Raw genomic sequence first — 20682 nt, 5'->3', positions numbered from 1 at the left:
CCTCAGAGATTCTGCTCTCTCCTGGCTCTCATCCTACCTGTCACAACGCTCTTTCAGCGTTACCTATAATGCTACCACCTCCCCCTCACTCCCACTCTCTGTTGGGGTCCCTCAAGGCTCTGTCCTTGGGCCCCTTCTCTTCTCCATCTGCACCTCCTCCCTTGGCCAACTCATACACTCTCACGGCTTCAACTATCACCTCTATGCCGACGACACAGAAATCTATCTCTCAACCCCCCACCTCACCCCCTCGGTCTCTGCCCGAATCACACACCTACTGAGCGACATATCAGATTGGATGTCGCTCCACTTCCTTAAACTAAATCTCTCCAAAACCGAGTTCCTTGTCTTCCCCCCAGCCCGAACCCCACCCCCCATTGACTTCTCCATCACATCCAACAACGCCAATATCAAACCCGCCCTGCAGGCCAGAGTACTTGGTGTCATTCTGGACTCCAACCTATCCTTCCAGCCCCAAGTCTAATCTTTAACAAACTCGTGCAGACTCCACCTCTGCAACATCCGCACGTTCCTAACCCCGGAAACCAATAAACAGCTCATCCACTCCCTCGTCATATCACGACTCGACTACTGCAACTCCCTCCTCACTGGCCTGCCTCGCCGCTGGCTATCCCCGCTTCAGTCGATCCTGAATACGGCTGCCAGACTCATTCACCTTTCCAACCGCTCCGTTTCCGCCACCCCCCTCTGCCAATCCCTCCACTGGCTTCCGATTGCGCAACGGATCAAATTTAAAATCCTAACACTGACGTACAAAGCTGTCCACCATACTGCCCCGATCTACATCACCGACCTAATATCCAAGTACCGCCCAGCACGCACACTCCGCTCCTCACACGACCTCCTTCTCTCTAGTTCCCTGGTCTCCTCCTCCCATGCCCGCCTCCAGGACTTCTCCAGGGTGTCACCCATCCTCTGGAACTCCCTTCCCCAACCCATCAGATTATCACCTACTCTCCTCTCCTTTAGGCGCACCCTGAAAACCCATCTCTTCAGGGAAGCCTACCCACTGTTAACTTGACCGACCTCCTCCACTCTTCCTACCACTCCATCCCCCACAGCTATCTCCTCCTGTGCCACCATCCCCTCCCTCCTAGATTGTAAGCTCGAAAGAGCAGGGCCCTCAATCCCCTCATGTTTTGCATTGTATTGGTATTGTTCTGTCACATGTTCTGTCCCCCTTTGTAATGTACAGCGCTGAGTGAACTATCGGTGCTTTATAAATACTGTATAATAATAATAATAATAATATTGTAAAGCGCTGAGCAAACTGTTGGTGCTATATAAATCTTGTATAATAATAATAACCCTTTTGCTTCCAAAGATGTTTTTGCATTTTTTGAACTCAAACATTTTAGGCCTAAAGATTAGTAAAACCCCCAAATATTACATTTCTTTTTAAAGCAGGGACTTTGGAGAATAAAATGGTGGTATTTTTTTTTTTTATGTCAACTGGTTATCAGAGGCATATTTTCAGTAATCAATATGCTAAAGTTAATTTTATTTCATGCAAACACAATTTATGACCCAATTTTTTTGTAAAAATATAAATGATGAAGGTTTCTCAAGTAAATACGTAGGTGTCCAGCATGTCAAGCCATATAAGTGTGTGCACCTGTGAGATGGTGACAACCCACTGGGGCGGGCTATTGTTACATCACTGGCTTCACACAGAGGGTATGATCTTCTAAGGAGTTCATTATACCATGTGAACCTGTGCTCACTTGACATATCCAATTATGTGCCAAACAATAAAAAAAAATTTGGATTCCTTTACATATGAATTGATGATTGAGGTAAATGTAGCTTTATTGGACTAAATTAAAAAATGAACCAATCCCATACTCTATTGTTACAAATGTCTGCATTTACTATTTTTCCCATGTAGAAGAAATAATTAAACCTTTGATTTTGACTTCTTCCAAGGTATTATTAGGAATGTGCTTATCATGGCTGATTTGTTATATTTTGACGTACTGCAACATTTTCCCAAGAGACACAGTACATTATGGATTTGCTGCTCGGACTGATATTAACATTGATGCCATAACCAATTCACCTTGGTTTCATATTCCATATCCAGGTATGTTTGATTCTAAAGTTCTAGGTTAACACACAAACACAATCTCTTGTCTCCCTTTTTTAAGCCAGTGTTTCAATACCTGTTGTGTTGTTCGATCTTGTTAATGTGAAATTGTAGAAAAAGGAATGTGCAAATATGGGAATGTGAGTCAAGCACTTCTGTTTACCAGATGATTTTATCTTATTTTTTTATTTATTACTTCAATCATGACACGGCTATTTTTTCATCTAAAAGTGTAATACCCAAATATGGATCCAAAAGCAAAAATATTGTTTTTCACCTTGTGTCTCAGTTTTGTTTTTACATTTATGTACGATATGTAATTATTTGGATGATATGTTTCTTTTTAAGTAGAAAACTCATGTCTGTTTTTTTGCCCTTGCATGTGGTAGCAATAGTGTTCCCCCCACCTTTAGTATTTTAGCTTTTATTTGTATCAACATAAAGATACAGTAATTCTGTATGGAATCTGTGGTATTTGAAAAGTGGAGAACATCCAAGAGGGGTTATGGAGAAAAGACTAATTTAGAGGTTTCTGTATAAATTTGAATATCCTTCAGTATTGCTTTAAAAAAGGCCTGGATTCTTTCTTGGATACACAGAATATAACTGAATACTAACATTTATAGATAAAGTTGATCCAGGGAATATCTGATTGCCTCTCGGGGGATCAGGAAATAATTTTTTACCCCTGCAGGAGAAAATTGGATCATGCTTTGCTGGTTTTTTTGCCTTCCTCTGGATCAACTGTGGGTATAGGATTATAACCTTTTGTTTTTAATGGTTGAACTGGATGGACTTTTGTCTTTTTTCAGCCAGACTAACTATGTAATTATGTAATAACCATGGAATATATGAGCCATTGCTAAACTGAAGCATTAAAACAAAATTATAGACCTATTTACTAAAAGATGCCAGCTTGTTTTGTAAACTCTATCTGGTGCTTGAAATTAAAACTGCATCAGAACGAAACACACCTCTGTCCACATATGTTTTAGGTGTTTTATCCTTACATAACTGCCTCAGACCTGTCTGAGATATTGTACAAAGAGTGCAGTTGGCAGTCCAGGAATGTAGGTACTGGGATTTTAAAAGAAAGTATGGCCAAAGCTCTCCAGGCTATACTTCTCATATGGCTCACAGGAGTACAGTTAGTTCTGTACTCCTTTGACCCATTTTCAGTCAACAGTGCACTAAAACCCACTGCTGGATGACATCACTCAGAGGGCCCAGGCAAGTCAGGATCCACCCAGATGCCTAGACCAGCAGCTGGCTCAGCCTTTCAGTGAGCCACTGAGAGTCTGAGCCAGTCACTCCCACCCCCTTGCACGGCCCAGCACTTCAGTGAGCACAGGAGGGGCAAAGCAAAGAGCTGGTGAATGACAGTCATCGGCTCTCTGTAGACTGAAGAGCAGGGGCGGACTGACAACTCATGGGGCCCCCAGGCAATAGAGAATCATGGGTCCCTGTGTCCTTGCCCAAACTCAAAAAAGCCTATGAAAAGATACCAGAGGCATCTTATGGGGCCCCCTGCTGACCCCGGGCCCTCGGGCAGTGCACGAGTTTCCAAATGGTCAGTCCACCCCTGCTGAAGACTGAGAGCTGAGCGATCAGCAGTGTTTGATTGCTTGGTTCTCAGTATTAGAGGCGGCAGGGGACAGATGAAGCTGGGATCGATGCGGCATCCACCTAGATAAATATATTAATTAGAGATGAGCGAAGTATTGAAAAATTCGATTCGGCTGATTCGGCGAATTCCAGTATGAAATTCGATTCGATGCGAATTTCTTCGCTACGAAGATGGCTTATAAAAAGGGTTTCTAGGCTTCAGAGAGCCTTTAAATTAGTGCAGAACACTGTACCTTTAATTTAAATGCCCTTGGAGATCAGGAAGGAGAAGGAGAAGGAGAAGGATGAGAAGAAGGAGAAGGATGAGAAGAAGGAGAAGGAGAAGGATGAGAAGAAGGAGAAGGATGAGAAGATGGAGAAGGAGAAGGATGAGAAGAAGGAGAAGGAGAAGGATGAGAAGAAGGAGAAGGATGAGAAGAAGGAGAAGGATGAGAAGAAGGAGAAGGATGAGGAGAAGGAGAAGGATGAGAAGAAGGAGAAGGATGAGAAGAAGGAGAAGGAGAAGGATGAGAAGATGGAGAAGGAGAAGGATGAGAAGAAGGAGAAGGAGAAGGATGAGAAGAAGGAGAAGGAGAAGGATGAGAAGAAGGAGAAGGAGAAGGATGAGGAGAAGGAGAAGGATGAGAAGAAGGAGAAGGATGAGAAGAAGGAGAAGGATGAGAAGATGGAGAAGGAGAAGGATGAGAAGAAGGAGAAGGATGAGAAGAAGGAGAAGGAGAAGGATGAGAAGAAGGAGAAGGATGAGAAGAAGGAGAAGGATGAGAAGAAGGAGAAGGAGAAGAATGAGAAGAAGGAGAAGGATGAGAAGAAGGAGAAGGATGAGAAGAAGGAGAAGGAGAAGGATGAGAAGAAGGAGAAGGATGAGAAGAAGGAGAAGGATGAGAAGAAGGAGAAGGATGAGAAGAAGGAGAAGGAGAAGGAGAAGGAGAAGCAGAAGGAGAAGGATGAGAAGAAGGAGAAGGAGAAGGATGAGAAGATGGAGAAGGAGAAGGATGAGAAGAAGGAGAAGGAGAAGGATGAGAAAAAGGAGAAGGATGAGAAGAAGGAGAAGGATGAGAAGGAGAACGATGAGAAGAAGGAGAAGGATGAGAAGAAGGAGAAGGAGAAGGATGAGAAGAAGGAGAAGGATGAGAAGAAAGAGAAGGAGAAGGATGAGAAGAAGGAGAAGGATGAGAAGAAGGAGAAGGAGAAGCAGAAGGAGAAGGATGAGAAGAAGGAAAAGGAGAAGGATGAGAAGATGGAGAAGGAGAAGGATGAGAAGAAGGAGAAGGAGAAGGATGAGAAGAAGGAGAAGGAGAAGGATGAGAAGAAGGAGAAGGATGAGAAGAAGGAGAAGGATGAGAAGAAGGATGAGAAGAAGGAGAAGGATGAGAAGAAGGAGAAGGATGAGAAGAAGGAGAAGGATGAGAAGAAGGAGAAGGATGAGAAGAAGGACAGTTCTGTGACAGTTTCTGTCTATTTCTGACAGTTCTGGGACATTCACTCCATACAGCGGTTTCAACCGCTGTATGGAGGGAATGTCCCAGAACTGTCAGAAATAGACTATTTCTGACAGTTCTGGGACATTCACTCCATACAGCGGTTTCAACCGCTGTATGGAGGGAATGTCATAGAACTGTCAGAAATAGACTATTTCTAACAGTTCTGGGACATTCCTTCCATACAGCGGTTGAAACATTGTATGTATTTGTTTCCATAAATGGATTCATTTATGGAAACAAATAGATACAATGTTTCAACCGCTGTATGGAATGAATGTCCCAGAACTGTCATAAATAGTCTATTTCTGACAGTTCTATGACATTCCCTCCATACAGCGGTTTCAACCGCTGTATGGAGTGAATGTCCCATAACTGTCAGAAATAGACTATTTCTGACAGTTCTGGGACATTCACTCCATACAGCGGTTGAAACCGCTGTATGGAGGGAATGTCATAGAACTGTCAGAAATAGACTATTTCTAACAGTTCTGGGACATTCCTTCCATACAGCGGTTGAAACATTGTATCTATTTGTTTCGATAAATGGATCCATTTATGGAAACAAATAGATACAATGTTTCAACCGCTGTATGAAAGGATTGTCCCAGAACTGTCATAAATAGTCTATTTCTGACAGTTCTGGGACATTCCCTCCATACAGCGGTTGAAACCGCTGTATGGAGTGAATGTCCCAGAACTGTCAGAAATAGACTATTTATGACAGTTCTGGGACATTCCTTCCATACAGCGGTTGAAACATTGTATCTATTTGTTTCCATAAACGACATTCTGCAAATACACTTAGAGGAGCGCTGCAGATACACATTTTGCCGGCTTGGAATTAATCTTATTTTCATCCTACTTCTTCTTCTTCTTCTTCATCCTCATCCTTATAAGAAGAAGAAGAGGATGAGGATGAAGAAGAAGAAGAAGAAGTAGGCAAAAAGTGTATCTGCAGCGCTCCTCTAAGTGTATCTGCAGAATGTCATTTATGGAAAAAAATAGATACAATGTTTCAACCGCTGTATGGAGTGAATGTCCCATAACTGTCAGAAATAGACTATTTCTGACAGTTCTGGGACATTCACTCCATACAGCGGTTTCAACCGCTGTATGGAGGGAATGTCATAGAACTGTCAGAAATAGACTATTTCTAACAGTTCTGGGACATTCCTTCCATACAGCGGTTGAAACATTGTATCTATTTGTTTCCATAAATGGATCCATTTATGGAAACAAATAGATACAATGTTTCAACCGCTGTATGGAAGGACAGTCCCAGAACTGTCATTAATAGTCTATTTCTGACAGTTCTATGACATTCCCTCCATACAGCGGTTGAAACCGCTGTATGGAGTGAATGTCCCAGAACTGTCATAAATAGTCTATTTCTGACAGTTCTGGGACATTCACTCCATACAGCGGTTGAAACATTGTATCTATTTTTTTCCATAAATGACATTCTGCAGATACACTTAGAGGAGCGCTGCAGATACACTTTTTGCCGGCTTGGAATTATTCTTATTTTCATCCTACTTCTTCTTCTTCTTCTTATGAGGATGAGGATGAAGAAGAAGAAGTAGGATGAAAATAAGATTAATTCCAAGCCGGCAAAAAGTGTATCTGCAGCGCTCCTCTAAGTGTATTTGCAGAATGTCATTTATGGAAAAAAATAGATACAATGTTTCAACCGCTGTATGGAGTGAATGTCCCAGAACTGTCATAAATAGTCTATTTCTGACAGTTCTATGACATTCCCTCCATACAGCGGTTGAAACCGCTGTATGGAGTGAATGTCCCAGAACTGTCAGAAATAGTCTATTTCTGACAGTTATGGGACATTCCCTCCATACAGCGGTTTCCGGCAAAAAGTGTATGTGCAGAGTTCCTCTATTCTGCAGATACACTTAGAGGAGCTCTGCAGATACACTTAGAGGAGCTCTGCACATACACTTTTTGCCGGCTTGGAATTATTCTTCTTTTCATCCTACTTCTTCTTCTTCTTCTTCATCCTCATCCTCATCCTCAGAAGAAGAGGATGAGGATGAAGAAGAAGAACAAGAAGAAGAAGAAGTAGGATGAAAAGAAGAATAATTCCAAGCCGGCAAAAAGTGTATGTGCAGAGTTCCTCTATTTCTGACAGTTCTCTGACAGCTTCTTCACATGTACAGCGGTTGAAACATCTGTATCCTAAATGGAAACTAATAGATACAATGTTTCAACCGCTAAACATGTGTTCCTTCTGTCAGAGAACTGTCAGAAATAGCGGAGCTCACTGCAGGGACACTTTTGCCGGCTGATCGGGAAATGTTCGATTCGCGCACCCGAAGTAGGCAAAATTTTGGATTCGACGCGAATCGAATATTTCCTGAAATTCGACTCGAATTCCGGTTCGCCTGGTTCGATTCGCTCATCTCTAATATTAATTTTTGTTGGTAATCCAGAACTTTAAATCCCAAAAAAACATATAATAAATTGTTTCTAAAAAGAAAAAAAAAAAAGAAACGCTGATTTGCCCTACATGTGTGCATGGTTGTGTCACTAACTTGCTTTATAACTATCCTTAATAGTTTTCAGAGGGGGTGATTTTTTTACTGGACATGAATAATTTAAGCTATGATTTGTAAGTATTAAAGAATAAGTTCACCATTTGACCAAAAATAATAAATGCACATTTTTTGAAGGTAGAAAAATATGCATTTATTGGAAAACATTGCACCAGCAATCAGCAGATTGCTGGTGCTATGCAGGTCTCTGACTTGTCAGTATATATATGTATACAGGAAGATTCAATTAAACAGTTCATTGAGAACCACAAGCCGACAGCTGCTAAGGCTGTCAGAACTTGTAGTTCATTCATTCACAGAACACATGGAACATGATGTAAAATATTCCCAAAGGTGAACTTATCCTTTAAATGTTGCTTTTGCACAGTTTCAGTTGTTAGTTTAGTCATATATGGGTCTCAGTGGGTTCCAGTGGGTTTTAAAATGGGCACATGGCCCACCACCCATAGTTATCACTAACACGTCTGCCCATCTTATGGGTGACCATAAGGCAGATATAACCCTGTTGCACATACTCTGTTCCTTACTATAATTCTTTACTTTTCTAAGCAGCAAAAACTGTAAAATTGGGTCTACTAGCAGCAAGATTTTCCAACAAACTAACCGCTTGCCCACCACCCTATAGTAGAACTACTGCTTCAGGGTGGAAAGGCTGTGCAAAATCATGTATATATACATGATTTGCATTTCGGGGTAGGGGGCGCATGCATGCTCCGCCCTATCTGTGCCGCCATTGGCGGGTACAGATGTCAGTCACCGGGTACTGGCCGGAGATTCCCCGCTGGCACACGGCGATCGTCGGGGAAAGCTGACGGGATAGAACTGTGTGTAAACAACAGTAGAGAAATACACAGCAGCATGCCTCCCTAGTAAAACACACACAGCACATTATGTAAAATAGCACACAGTTAACTCTTTGATCGCCCCAGATGTTAACCCATTCCTGCCCAGTGTCATTAGTACAGTCTCAGTGCTTTTTATTAGCACTGATCACTGTATTAGTGTCACTGGAATGTCAATGGCAGTTAGTCAGTTCACCCCCAGTGTCAAAATGCTTGCCGCAGTCCCGCATTCCCACTATAAGTTGCTGATTGCCGCCATTACTAGTATAAAAAAAATAAAAATAAAAAATTCCAGTATATATACAGCCATTTGTAGATGCTATAACGTAAACCAATGAATTTACACGTATTCTGATTTATTTTTTTAGCAAAGACATGTAGCAGAATACATTTTGGCCTAAATTTATGAAGAAACTTGATTTTTAAAATTTTTTTACTGGATATGTTTTATAGCAAAAAGTCAAAAATATTGTTTTTCCCAAAATGTTCCGGTTTTTTTGTTTATAGCGCAAAAAATAAAAAACTCAGAGGTGATCATTTACCACCAAAGTTCTATTTGTGGGGGAAAAATAAGGACATACATCTCATTTATGTATAGTGTTGCCTGACTGTACAATTGACAGTTAAAGTAACGTAGCGCCGTATCACAAAAAATGGCCTGGTCAGGAAGGAGGGTAAATCCTCTGCAGGGAAAGCAGTTAAACAATATTAAACATTAATTACAGCTTTACCTAAAACACTTGCAAGGCCGTAAAATGGCAAACAACACTTCTAGCAGTTTTGGATAAACAGCTGGCCCATAAAGTGATGGTTTCTGTGCCTCTAACTTTTATTTGTGAATGTTCCAGAAATTGCATGCGCTCAAAATTCTCAACTGGCTTTGGGCTTAAGTTAATTGCATCAGTTTGACATCAGTTTGAGATACATATGAGAACATTCGTGCATTGGTAGTGATTACTGGGTAGGTTCTGGTCATCCTAAAAAGCATGTAAAAGCTGCTACTGTTCTCTAACTGGTACTTCAAATCCACTTAAAGAAAAAAAGGCGTTTGTCATACCTTTAGGGAAGAAAGTAAATTCTACAAATTATACTGAAAATTTACAAACAGATACAGTAAAACTCTGGAGTAATAGGTTTCAGATTGTAAGCACTTTTTCTTGAGCAGCTGCTTTTAAAATAAAACAGACTGACTTTTTAGGATTTGCTTCAGGGAAAGTAGCATTCCAGTGACACATTGTACATCTTTTATCCTTTCCTTGTATGGTTCTTGCTAATAGAGATCAGACGTATTCTAACTTAGGTCAATTTACTGATGTTAGCAACATGCGCAATGTATCAGGATTCCTGTCTTTTGGTGGCAATAGAATAGCATTTTTTAGGATAATGGGCAGTGAGGCATCTGCCTGTCATCCTTAAAGGATCTTCCAAATTCAACCACATGCATTAACCCCCTCATGCCTAAGGGTAAAACAAATCTTAAAGCCTAAGTAAAATTTTACAACTTTGACATGTATTAGTAAAACCGTACATATCATCACAACTAATTTGTACACCCAGGTGAATTATACCTTATTTTTTTTCTCAGGACAAATTGGGCTTTCATTTGGTGTTAAATGATAATGGATATCCTCTGTTTTTTTATCAAAGGAAAACTGGCCCAAAATAGTAAAAAAAAAAAAAAAAAAAAAAATCTTTTTTTAAAATGTGTTTGTTACTACCGTAACCTACCACCAAAGAACTGCTCAAAATAAATTGTCCAGCTCTTGACAATCGCATCAATACCATATATGTGTATTATTATACAGTATTTATATAGCGCCAACAGTTTGCTCAGCGCTGTACATTACAATGGGAGACAATACACGAGACAGTACAATAACAATACAATTCGATACACAAGGGGTTCGAGGGCCCTGCTCCTTGGAGCTTACAATCTAGGAGGGAGGGATGTTATTTGTACCTGTAGTACAACTCAGAAACAATAGTGCACATTTTGTATTTACCTAAAAACACACTGACGCTTATACCAATTTTTTATTTTTTTTTTAAATCCTGACCTTTGACCCTGACCTTTGCCCAAACACTAACCCTGGCACTGAACTAGATCAAACCTTGATCAAGGTATTTTTTCTTTAATTTTCTCTTTTATGGTTTCTGGCACAATGATTTTTACTAGTTTTCTTTTTTTTTTTAAAGAACCTAGCAAGGTACATGCAAAATAATATGGTAGAACTGAAACACATGAACAAAACACATAAATAAGCAATAATTGTGAGGGGTGGTAGAATGGAGAAAAGCATATAGAAGAGAATGAAAGATGCTAGCAGAAAGAAACTGAAGAAGGATAGAATCAAGGGCAAGAGAACCTGTAGGCAAGAGCCCCCTTTAGTAACAAGAAGTACCCATACTCGACGCAGGTAGTGAGGGGTGGGCATAAGACCACGATGGATTCCATATTTTCAGAAATTTAGGGTGGAAATCATTAAGTACACTCAACATTTTCTCATGGACCATAAGAGTGGTCATAATATTCCTCGCTTCTGTGATTTGAACGGTAGGCTTCTTCCAGGCCCTAGCAATGGCCCGTTTAGCCGATATGAAGAGGTAGGTGGCCAATTTCTGCCAGGGGGACTGGAGGCCAGGTAGAGGGCAATGGAGAAGCACATGGCGTGGGGTCTGTATGAAAAGTAGTGTAAAATAGAGGTGATAAAAGGCCATAGACCCAGGACCAAAAGCCCACGAAACGAGGGCACGTCTACCATGCATGAATCTCGTCTCCATGGAGGCCACAACCTCTAAAACATCGATCATCACAGGTCGGGTTCGCATGTGCTATGCAAGCTGGGACCCAATACCATTGGAGGAAAACCTTGTATGCCACCTCCATGGTGGTGGTATTAAACGAACATTTGGCTACAGCCGACCAGGCCCTATTCCAGTCCTCCAGAGCTATAGAGGATGAGAGATCAAGTTCCCACTTTAAAACATAAGAGTGAGAGCAAGGAGGATGTTCCGCAAGAAGATGTGAGTAGATTTAGGAAATAGTGCCGTGAGCACCAGGAGAGTGCTGACGGATATGCTCAAAGGCTGTTTTCCGTAATGGAAACGAGAAGTCGAGGGGAAGGAAGGAGATTGCAGATAGAGGTACCATTGTATCAATGTATCTCTCTCCTCCATTTAGAGAGAAAAAAAATCAAGAGGGGCAGGCTTCTCAGTAACTGATCACTTTGATAGCCAATCAGAGGCTATCACAGCGATCATGTGACCCAAAATCGGGAGAACAGGACCCGGGGCTCTCAGTGACATCTTGTTCCTTGTGCTGGGGGCTCCCAGCACAAAGACAGGTACGCAAATATGCGTCCCCACGGAAAAAAGCCAGTTTTGTGAGGCCATATATTTGTGTTATGTCAGCACCAAGGGGTTAAAAAAGCATAAAAATACAGTTGTCTTCTTTCCGTAGGTCAAATAAAAATTTCCAGACAAACAGAAACATCTTTTCATGTGCAAATGACTGCTCCTGATGATTGGAAATATTTTCCAGCACCTCTACATGGCCTTATTCATATAAAGGCATTTTACACATTCAAATGTTTTTTTTTTTTTTACTAGGTATTAAATTAGTTATATCCCCTATTTTGTTTGTTTGCCTTACCTTTTAATTATAAACTCACATGTTGTGGCCACAGTTTGCAGTGTCATGGCTGATTGATACCCCTATATGCATGTGTTGTTGCAGCTAGCCTGTCTCTGTTCACAGACAACTTCTTGTTTCAGGTCACACAGTACACAATGGATGCCTTGCCATTTCCTGTGTGTTGCATTTCAAATGTTGGCATACTACTGTAATGAAAACATCTCTTCCATCATGGATTTGCTCTTTCAGTTTGTGTCTGTATCAGATCTAATTTGTATTTAGTTCTTGCTTGCACCAGTGCTATAGACTGAAAGGGATTGTGGGATATGCAGCTTTGTCACAAAAAAAATATCCAAACCAGGCGAATGCGTAAGTGGAAGAAACCTGGGCAATATACTAAGATTATTAGTAGCTCACATGCTCATCCTGAACAATATGAGAAAACCCCCCACAAATCTTAATATGGAGTGCCTGTAATGTTAGATGCATACAGACATAACTTGCCAAGAAGGAGAAGAATCAACCAGGCATAATAAAAAAGTCACATTTATTAAAAATTAATTCAGTATCCATTAGTGCATCAGGTACAGCTTACATGAGGCTTGTTGGAACAGGCTGGAGAGATGGATGACTCATTAGCTCGATCCGGGGAAGAAATTGGTGACCAGTGGTGCCCTCTACAAAGTTCCAGCTGATCATGGTGTTCCCTCAACCACTGAAATGTGGAAGATAGACACCCAGAGGGATGCGGCCAAAGGGCCTTAAGTGATGTCAGGGACATGGCAAGAAGCTGCAGAGACAGTCTCAGAGAGAGTGCCAAGCTGGCCAAGGACTCAGGATGATATGGCCGTCGGGCCGGATGTGAAGTCAGGTGTCTGGCAAGAAGCTGCCAGAATGATCTAAGAGTGAGGGAAGCTGTTCAAGGTATTCCCATTTTTTACATTTAAAGATGCCAACTCTTGTATCAGAATAGGATCTAATATATCTATGTCTATTAACTTTAATAGGAACAATGCAATTTTTGAGAGTTTGTGCTTTCCTTAAGATTATTTGAGGTGTTAATAGAAGCTGGGGGCCCAATTTAGGTTCCAACTGTAGGATATACCATTGTCGCTTGATGATGCTACAGATAGCTTTATAATTACTATTAAGACCAGTGATAAATCTCACACTGAGGCTATTGTGGACTTCCTTATTACTAGTGGAATAATTATGTAGGAAGGTGTTATAGGCCTCCCGCAGGAAATCCTCCAGGTAGCCTTTACCTTTAAATCTATCAAAAAGGATACTGCTTCGTGTGATATAGTCTCCAGTCTTAGTGCAGTTCCTTTTGAGTCTATGGAATGTTTTGTCATGGGAAGTTCAGTTCTCACACTATATAGAGAGGTCATGCATTAACCTGTGCAGTCCTTACCAATTGCCTCATGTCTGAACACAAACAGAAGCTTCAGACACTGGAGTGCGAAGATTTACTGTACTATAGGTTGTGCATACAGAGAAGAAAATGGCAATATAAAACTACATGAGTGATGCACAACTTATGCAAGTGAAAAATTCATGGTAGAGAAAGGAAGGAGGTTTATAATGCCTTTAAGCAATGCTCAAGTCAGTAACCAGCCTAATTTCACTAGGTCATGAATATCAAATATTTAAGTATTCTGTCAATCCCTAAAAAGAAAGGTTATACCTGCAGAGCCCTGCAAGAGATAAGCCATTATACTCACCTATCTGGCAGCCCATGTCTCCTGCTAGAGATGAGCATAACTGCCCTGGGTTCAGTTCCAGCATCTTCCTGTGGTGGCACACGAAGAAAAGGAGCCGAGAGCACCCATAGTGGACTCGAGAAGAGGAAGTTTAGGGATGCTCTGTGCAATACCATTGCACAGAGCATGAAAGTATAACATATTTGTTATTTTTGTAACAAAAAAAATAATAATCTTGACAACCACTTTAAGGCAAGTAGACCCGCTGGCTCTTGGGTGTCCTTAGGACTTTCTATATTCTCAGAACTGGGATGCTCTCCAGCAATCTTTGGAGAGAAGGTTTTTGTCAACCATGTCAAATGGCTTCTGGATAGTAAGATTAAAAAGAGGTGCTGTGTGCAGGAGTGACTAGGGTTTGTGTCTGGCTAAATGCTGACCTTGCAGTGGTATGAGCTAACAGCAGAGAGTATCATAATTTATTATCCAGGTAAGGGCTAGGGCAGGCAGCAATCAGTAGTGTAATCAAGGCAAGGGTAAGAGCAGAAGGCAATCATTAGTGTAATTTGTTATTCAGGCAAGGGTCAGGGCAGACAGCAATCAGTTGTGTAATCTGTTATCCAGATGCAGCCAGTCGATCCAGAACAAAACACTTGGTACAGAAACTAGCTAGCTGAAGGTTATAACAAACCCAAAGCCATGGGTCTGTTATGTTCAAATTAAGTGTCACAATGCCTTCAGCCAATCACAGTAGAGGAGGAGTAACGGGCATTGCTGAGCTACTGCCTAGCAAAGAGTACAACACTGGCCAGTGAGAGAGGAGGGAGTGTTTACTGCAGTGCAGTGCAAGACCTGTTTTCTGGTGATTGACACTCAGGCCAGAGAGAGAGAACCTAAGTGGTGGGATTGCGGGGAGAGGAAAATAGGCAAAGTAGGAGTCTGAGACATGCTACTAATATTACTATCTCCTGAGCAGGGGCCTCCAGGATTTTCTGGACAAAGCTGATGGAAACTCCTGTCAGGAGAAATTAAGGAGCCTGGCATCCAACAGTGTTCACCAAGGCTTAAAGTTTTCCAGTGGATGAGATATTGAAAACAGTCCTGAAACTTCTGGGAATGCAACATAGCTTCTACCTCGAACTACTCCTGACCATTGACAGCAGCTGGAGGTTTACAAGACAGGATGGTATCTGGGCTGACTGGCTTGAGCAAAGAAACATGAAAGGAGTTGGGTATCCTCAAAAAAGGGGGACTCTATAGATGGAAACAAACACAGTTCAACTGTTGAATAATTCCGAACAGCCCAATAAATCTTGTTGCTAGTGTCACGGTCTGGGTCAGGTTCAGAGACCAGTTTCTACAGCAGTTGTAAGGCTTACCTGAAACCAGCAGGATTGGTACACCAGCGACCCACCCTGGGAATGACGCAGGCTCACCTGAGGTGCAGGGTCTAAGCATCCACCGGTCTTCCCCAGAGCTCCTAATGGTGGAGATGGATTTGGCTGCATGTGAATACCAGGTCGCAGTCTCAGGATCACCCCACCAGGGAAAGGGCAAGCTGGAAACCAAGAGCGGATCAAACAGTTTAGGGATAAGACAAAAGCAAAGTCAGTCACAAGCCAAAAGTCGGTCACAAACGATATAGCCGGCAGCAGTACAGATGAGCGGGATATTGGCTGGAAAGCACAATAATCTGGCAAGGAGGAATTGCCTGGATATGGCTTTTATAGGAAGTTCATGGGAGGAGCAAGGAGTTCAAGGTTCAAGAGAAGACAAGGTACAAGGCAGGATTATCCAATAGATCAGGCAGAGTAAAGTCCAGCATCCCAGGTAGCTCAGTGAGAAGAAACATTGTCTTTCACTGCAGAAGGCCCAGGTTCGATCCCAGGCTCTGACAGCTAGCTTCTGAGACTGGGCCTTTATTAGCCAAGTCTAATCAACAACTTTGATGGTGGGAGTGCCTGAAAGTTTGTTATCAACAAAGGCAGGCAGAATCACATCACATGGTTGTTATGCACAGATTTCCAAATTGCAAAAAAATGTTCCATAAGCTTTTTGCTCTCAGGAAAATTAGAACTGTTAAAACAAAAGGAGCACAACCCGAGGTGGAGGCCATAAACATAATGTAACCATAATGTAAGAAACAGGACCTCAGTAGCATGAAAAATATACTTCTTCAGTTTTGCATTGAAGGTATGTTCACAAAACCTGGCCAGGACCATTTTCAATATGGCAATGATGATATGCAAAAGACTGAGAAGAAATTAGGATGTCATCCATATACAGTAGATGACAAGGAACTTGCCCAATTGGTCATGGAAGATATTATTAACAAAGTCCTGGAATACAACCAAAGAATTTTATAAACAAAAAGGCATTACCAAGCATTTATACTACCCATCTCTGGTGTGTAAGGCTGTCTCCCACTCATCCTCTTCATGGAACCAAAACTAAGTTGTATGCTGCTCTGAAAAGAAAAGCTTGGAGAAAATCTAGACTCCCTGGACTTGACTGAATAACTCGGTGATCAAAGGGGGTGGGTATCAGTTCAGGAAAGGCAAGTCAATTTAAGCTTCAAAATTCAGGACATGGTGTCACGTATCTGCTCGGAGGCTGCAATAGAGAGAGGGCTCCCCTTACGGCTGAGTGCAGTGCGCCCCTGGAGGTGGAAACAGGAGGTGCAGTGCCCAAAGAAGTACGGGTTGCCAGTGGTGTTGCTGCTTAGAGATGCCTGATGAGATGAGATGCTTCGGTTGCAGGAGGAGTTTCTCCAGAGAACACGTGGATCCCGGAGGATGGGTAGAGTAGTCAGTAGCCAGAGCCAAGATCAATATGGAACAGCAGACAAGAGCAACGTCAGTATCAAGCCGGGGTCATACACAGAGCAGCAGCAGACAGCAGCAAGGTCAGGATCAAGCCAGGGTCATACACAGAGCAGCAGCAGACAGCAGCAAGGTCAGGATCAAGCCTGGGTCATACACAGAGCAGCAGCAGACAGGAACAAGGTCAGGATCAAGCCGAGTCAGTAACAGGTAATCAGCAGTAAACTCAGGAACACAGGAACGGGAGGGGCTGACGATAATCCAGCAATCACTGAGCAGAGCTGCAGTCCTTATAAAGGCCACTGAGTGTCAGCAATTAGTGCACCCTGCATGTGCCAGTGTGTTTTTGTGCACGAGAATGCACGATTACGCGCCGCCCTCCTATGCGCATGCGCACTTCTTTGCACGAGTTGGCGTGCCCATATTGAGCATTAGCACATTTGCCCAGGCTTCCTCGTCTTTTCCCCTGACACATGGTCTGAGAGTGCCATCTTCTTTCTCCAGAAAAAAAGCTTTCTGTACCAGTAAGAGTAGAAGAGGACATGATCGAGGTTTTCATCTATGAAATATTTTCTGACCTCTTATTCAGGTTCAGAGAGTAAATAAATTAACCCCTTAGGTGGTATGGTACCTGAAGTAAGACATTTGGGCAGTCATAGAGTCAATGAGGAGGCAGATATGGCACAGATGCCATCAAAGTACCTGAGGTAGAAGCAGGGGGGAGACTTGGTGCATAGGAGGCTAGGACAACTTACTAATGCACAGGTATATCTTGTTTGCTAACATACTAATGTAGACACTGGTTAGTTCAAGAGTTTTTCTAAGCCACAATCTTCTGCGTAATGCAGATATGGGTACTTAACCATAGGTAGCCCAAGGTCAGAAGGTTGGCGGATGATAAAGAATGAAATCTGTTCCTGGTGGAAGGCTCCAACAGCAGGAGCTATCATGTGAGTCTGGAGATTAATGGTTAGAATTTCTTCCATGACATTACTAGCAGAAACAGAATCCGTAAAGACAGGGATATTGTGTTTAGGAGTCTGGTAAGAAATACAGACTAGGGACTAAGATCAAATGGCAAAATTTGCAGGTGCGTTACTTCTGCAGAGTTTCCCTGGGTGATAAAGTGAGTAGCACCAATCTGCTTTAGCTCAGGAATACAATGATCAAGATTCATGGCCTTGTGGGATATCTGAGGTGTGAGATGGTTAACCTGGATGTCCTTGATAGCTTCAGATAGCCTAAACCTAAACTGGTTTGAAAGTGCTGGACCATTGTAACCCGAGTCCAGGGCCCATTTTCAGAACTTGGAACAATTTTGCTTGACAGACGCCCTTGCTATGTGTGCACGGTCATGGTCATCATGCAAGAGGCCTAAAGCATTGTAGAACACATCTACAGAAGTCAGTGCAGGGTCAGAAGATGAAAAACTTTATTCACAGGACAAGTAGTAAGGTTCAAGGCAGGTGCTGTGTTCAGGAGTGACCAGGATTAGTGGCTGACTGAATGTTGAAGGGTTAGGGTAGGTTGCAACAGTATCATAATCCATTGATAAGGCAGATCAGGGCAGACAGCATTGAGTAGAGTAACCCATTATACAGACATTGGGGTTAGACAAATTGAAGCAATCTAGAACAAGGCACTTGGTACACAAGCTAGTTAGCTACACTCGAGCACAAACCCAGAGTCCTGGGCTTGTGATGTTCAAATAGAGCATTTTAGAACTGCTAGCCAACCAGGGCTGAGAAGGAGGAACAGCAGTGCTGGCCTGCTGCTTAGCAACGAGGATGCCACCCACTGCTTGCAAATGAGAGTGGAAGGGTTTTACTGGCAGTGCATGGCCTTTTACCTGGTAACCAACCCACAAGCTGGGGAGAGAGAGCGCAGCTAAGTGGCAGGGCTACGAAGAAGGCAGTACAGGCAAAATAAGAGCATGAAATACAGTTATAATAGTGTTATCAGGATATGCTCTATCCCCAAAGGCTTATGGTAATATCAATCCCTAGTACATGTTATTCAATTTTTTTGCTGAAGTACAAGGCTGTAGTATTTATTTGGAGTAACCTCTTTGCTCATCAACTATTTTCACTATGAATTGATATCCAATTTAAGTCTTCTTCTGTGTTGGAGGATCCATTAAGTGCCTTTTACAGTGCCTTGCTGAATGACACAGTGCCTTGCTGAATGAATCACCGTAAAGCAGTACACTTTTCTGGGAACATTTGCTATATTAAATTTATAGTACCTTATCTTAGCAGCTACAGTATAATATGTATTATTGTATTGTTTGGCATTCACATCTAAGAATACTAATGTAGCACCCCTCTCAGGGGCGGACTGACCGTTTGGAAACTCGGGCACTGCCCAAGGGCCCGGGGTCAGTAGGGGGTCCTATGAGATGCCCCTGGTACCTTTTTCATAGGCTTTTTTGAGTTTGGGCAAGGACTCAGGGGCCCCATGATCCCCTATTGCCCGGGGGCCCCATGAGTTGTCAGTCCGCCCCTGGCCTCTCTAGATAGCCAGGGAGAGCTAGTTACATTTCTTCAGCTAGAAAGGCTGAGTAGCAGCCTGGGCTGAGTAAGAGAGTCAATTTTAGGGCAGGTCTGAGAGGCTCTGCAGATCAGTTCCTTGATATATCCCCCTGCTCTAGAAACTTGGAGAAGATTCTATAAGCAGTGGGCTGGGGTGAGGAGTGGCTGATCTGCATACTTAGGGGATCCTGACCAATCCCCAGGCAGAAGACTTGGCATGGGGTCAGGACAGCCCTTCAGTATGACTGAGCCTGCTCAGCAGCAGGAGAGTTCAGGTGGAAGATGTGAGAGAAGGCTGAGATGTAGGAGCCTTGGAGGGGGCCCAGTGAAAAGGGGCCTACCTACAGGTCGGAAATGGAAAGAAGGGAGGACCACCTGTGAAACCATGGAAGAAGCCAACCCAGCAGAAGGCCTGAAGACAGCCACCAACCCAACCAGCTCACAGTCAAAGACTGAGTGAGTAATCCTACACCACCTGGGCCAGTTAAGGGGAAAGGGTATTCTGGTGAGAAACCTGAATAGCTCCATACCCGGGACTGTTATCCCTTTCAAGTAGCAGCCACTGGATCCCCTTGCCCAAGGATTCCTCCAGGCAGCTGAGTAAAGAAGCGGATGTATCTAGGGTCTGGGGTGGTACATTAGGAGAGGCTGGAGAGATCTCCAAGAAGAGAAATTCCTATCTTGGACTTTACATAGTTGCCAGGAAGTTGTCCTCAGTTTACTGTTCCTTGGGCATCCCATACACTTCTTACCACATCCAAATTCAAATACCCCTAATAAAACCTACAAGCCAAGTTCAAGGACTGTTTATTGTCTTCAGACTGCAAGTCTTTGGAAAATGCACGTTGCCTGACTGTGCAGGATTATTGGGGGACCCAAATCTTTAGCGTCTCTCAAAGGGGTAGTGCTACATTACAAACTTGCAAACCCTTTTAAATGTATTTTGTAATACTTTTTGTTTGCTTTTTTTATCCTATCCAGTGTGAGATACTGTAATATGTCTTTTATCTTTTGTGAATTAACAAATATGGTTTGTCTATCTTCAACACCATCCTTTATTTAAATTAATTCCTTTGTTTCACTTGTACTAGTTATAGTATGCTAATGTTAAATTGCAAGTTAGTTATGAAGAGAGAAAAATATATATGTATCGTATTTGTATACTTTTGTGAGATCAGTGGACAAATACCATACTCATCTATATTTATTGTCTTTGTTAATATCAGATTCACCATAATGTAAATACATTTCCTTATACCAAATTACTGAAGAAAACACACTAGAACAACAGGGCACATTAGGTAAGGGTATGTAGTAATTTAAAGTTAAGGAAATCCGAGGAAGTCAGAACAATGGCAGGAAAATCCAGATG

General features: G+C 42.3%; 1 protein-coding gene across 1 annotated transcript in view; it reads left to right on the top strand.

Moving 5' to 3' along the window:
• The window catches only part of LOC149472001 (solute carrier family 23 member 2-like), a 194677-nt gene that overhangs the window by 97060 nt on the left and 76935 nt on the right, over positions 1 to 20682 (top strand). The window contains exon 6 of the mRNA XM_089652729.1: positions 1948 to 2104. Coding sequence (XP_089508855.1) covers positions 1948 to 2104 — 157 coding nt within the window. The remainder of the gene's footprint in view (positions 1 to 1947; positions 2105 to 20682) is intronic.

The sequence above is a fragment of the Staurois parvus genome, unplaced genomic scaffold (assembly GCF_062004578.1).
Source record: "Staurois parvus isolate SC_StPar_1 unplaced genomic scaffold, SC_StPar_1.0 ptg000025l, whole genome shotgun sequence".
In the NCBI taxonomy this organism is placed as follows: domain Eukaryota; kingdom Metazoa; phylum Chordata; class Amphibia; order Anura; family Ranidae; genus Staurois; species Staurois parvus.
This window is presented reverse-complemented; position numbering and strand designations above follow the sequence as displayed.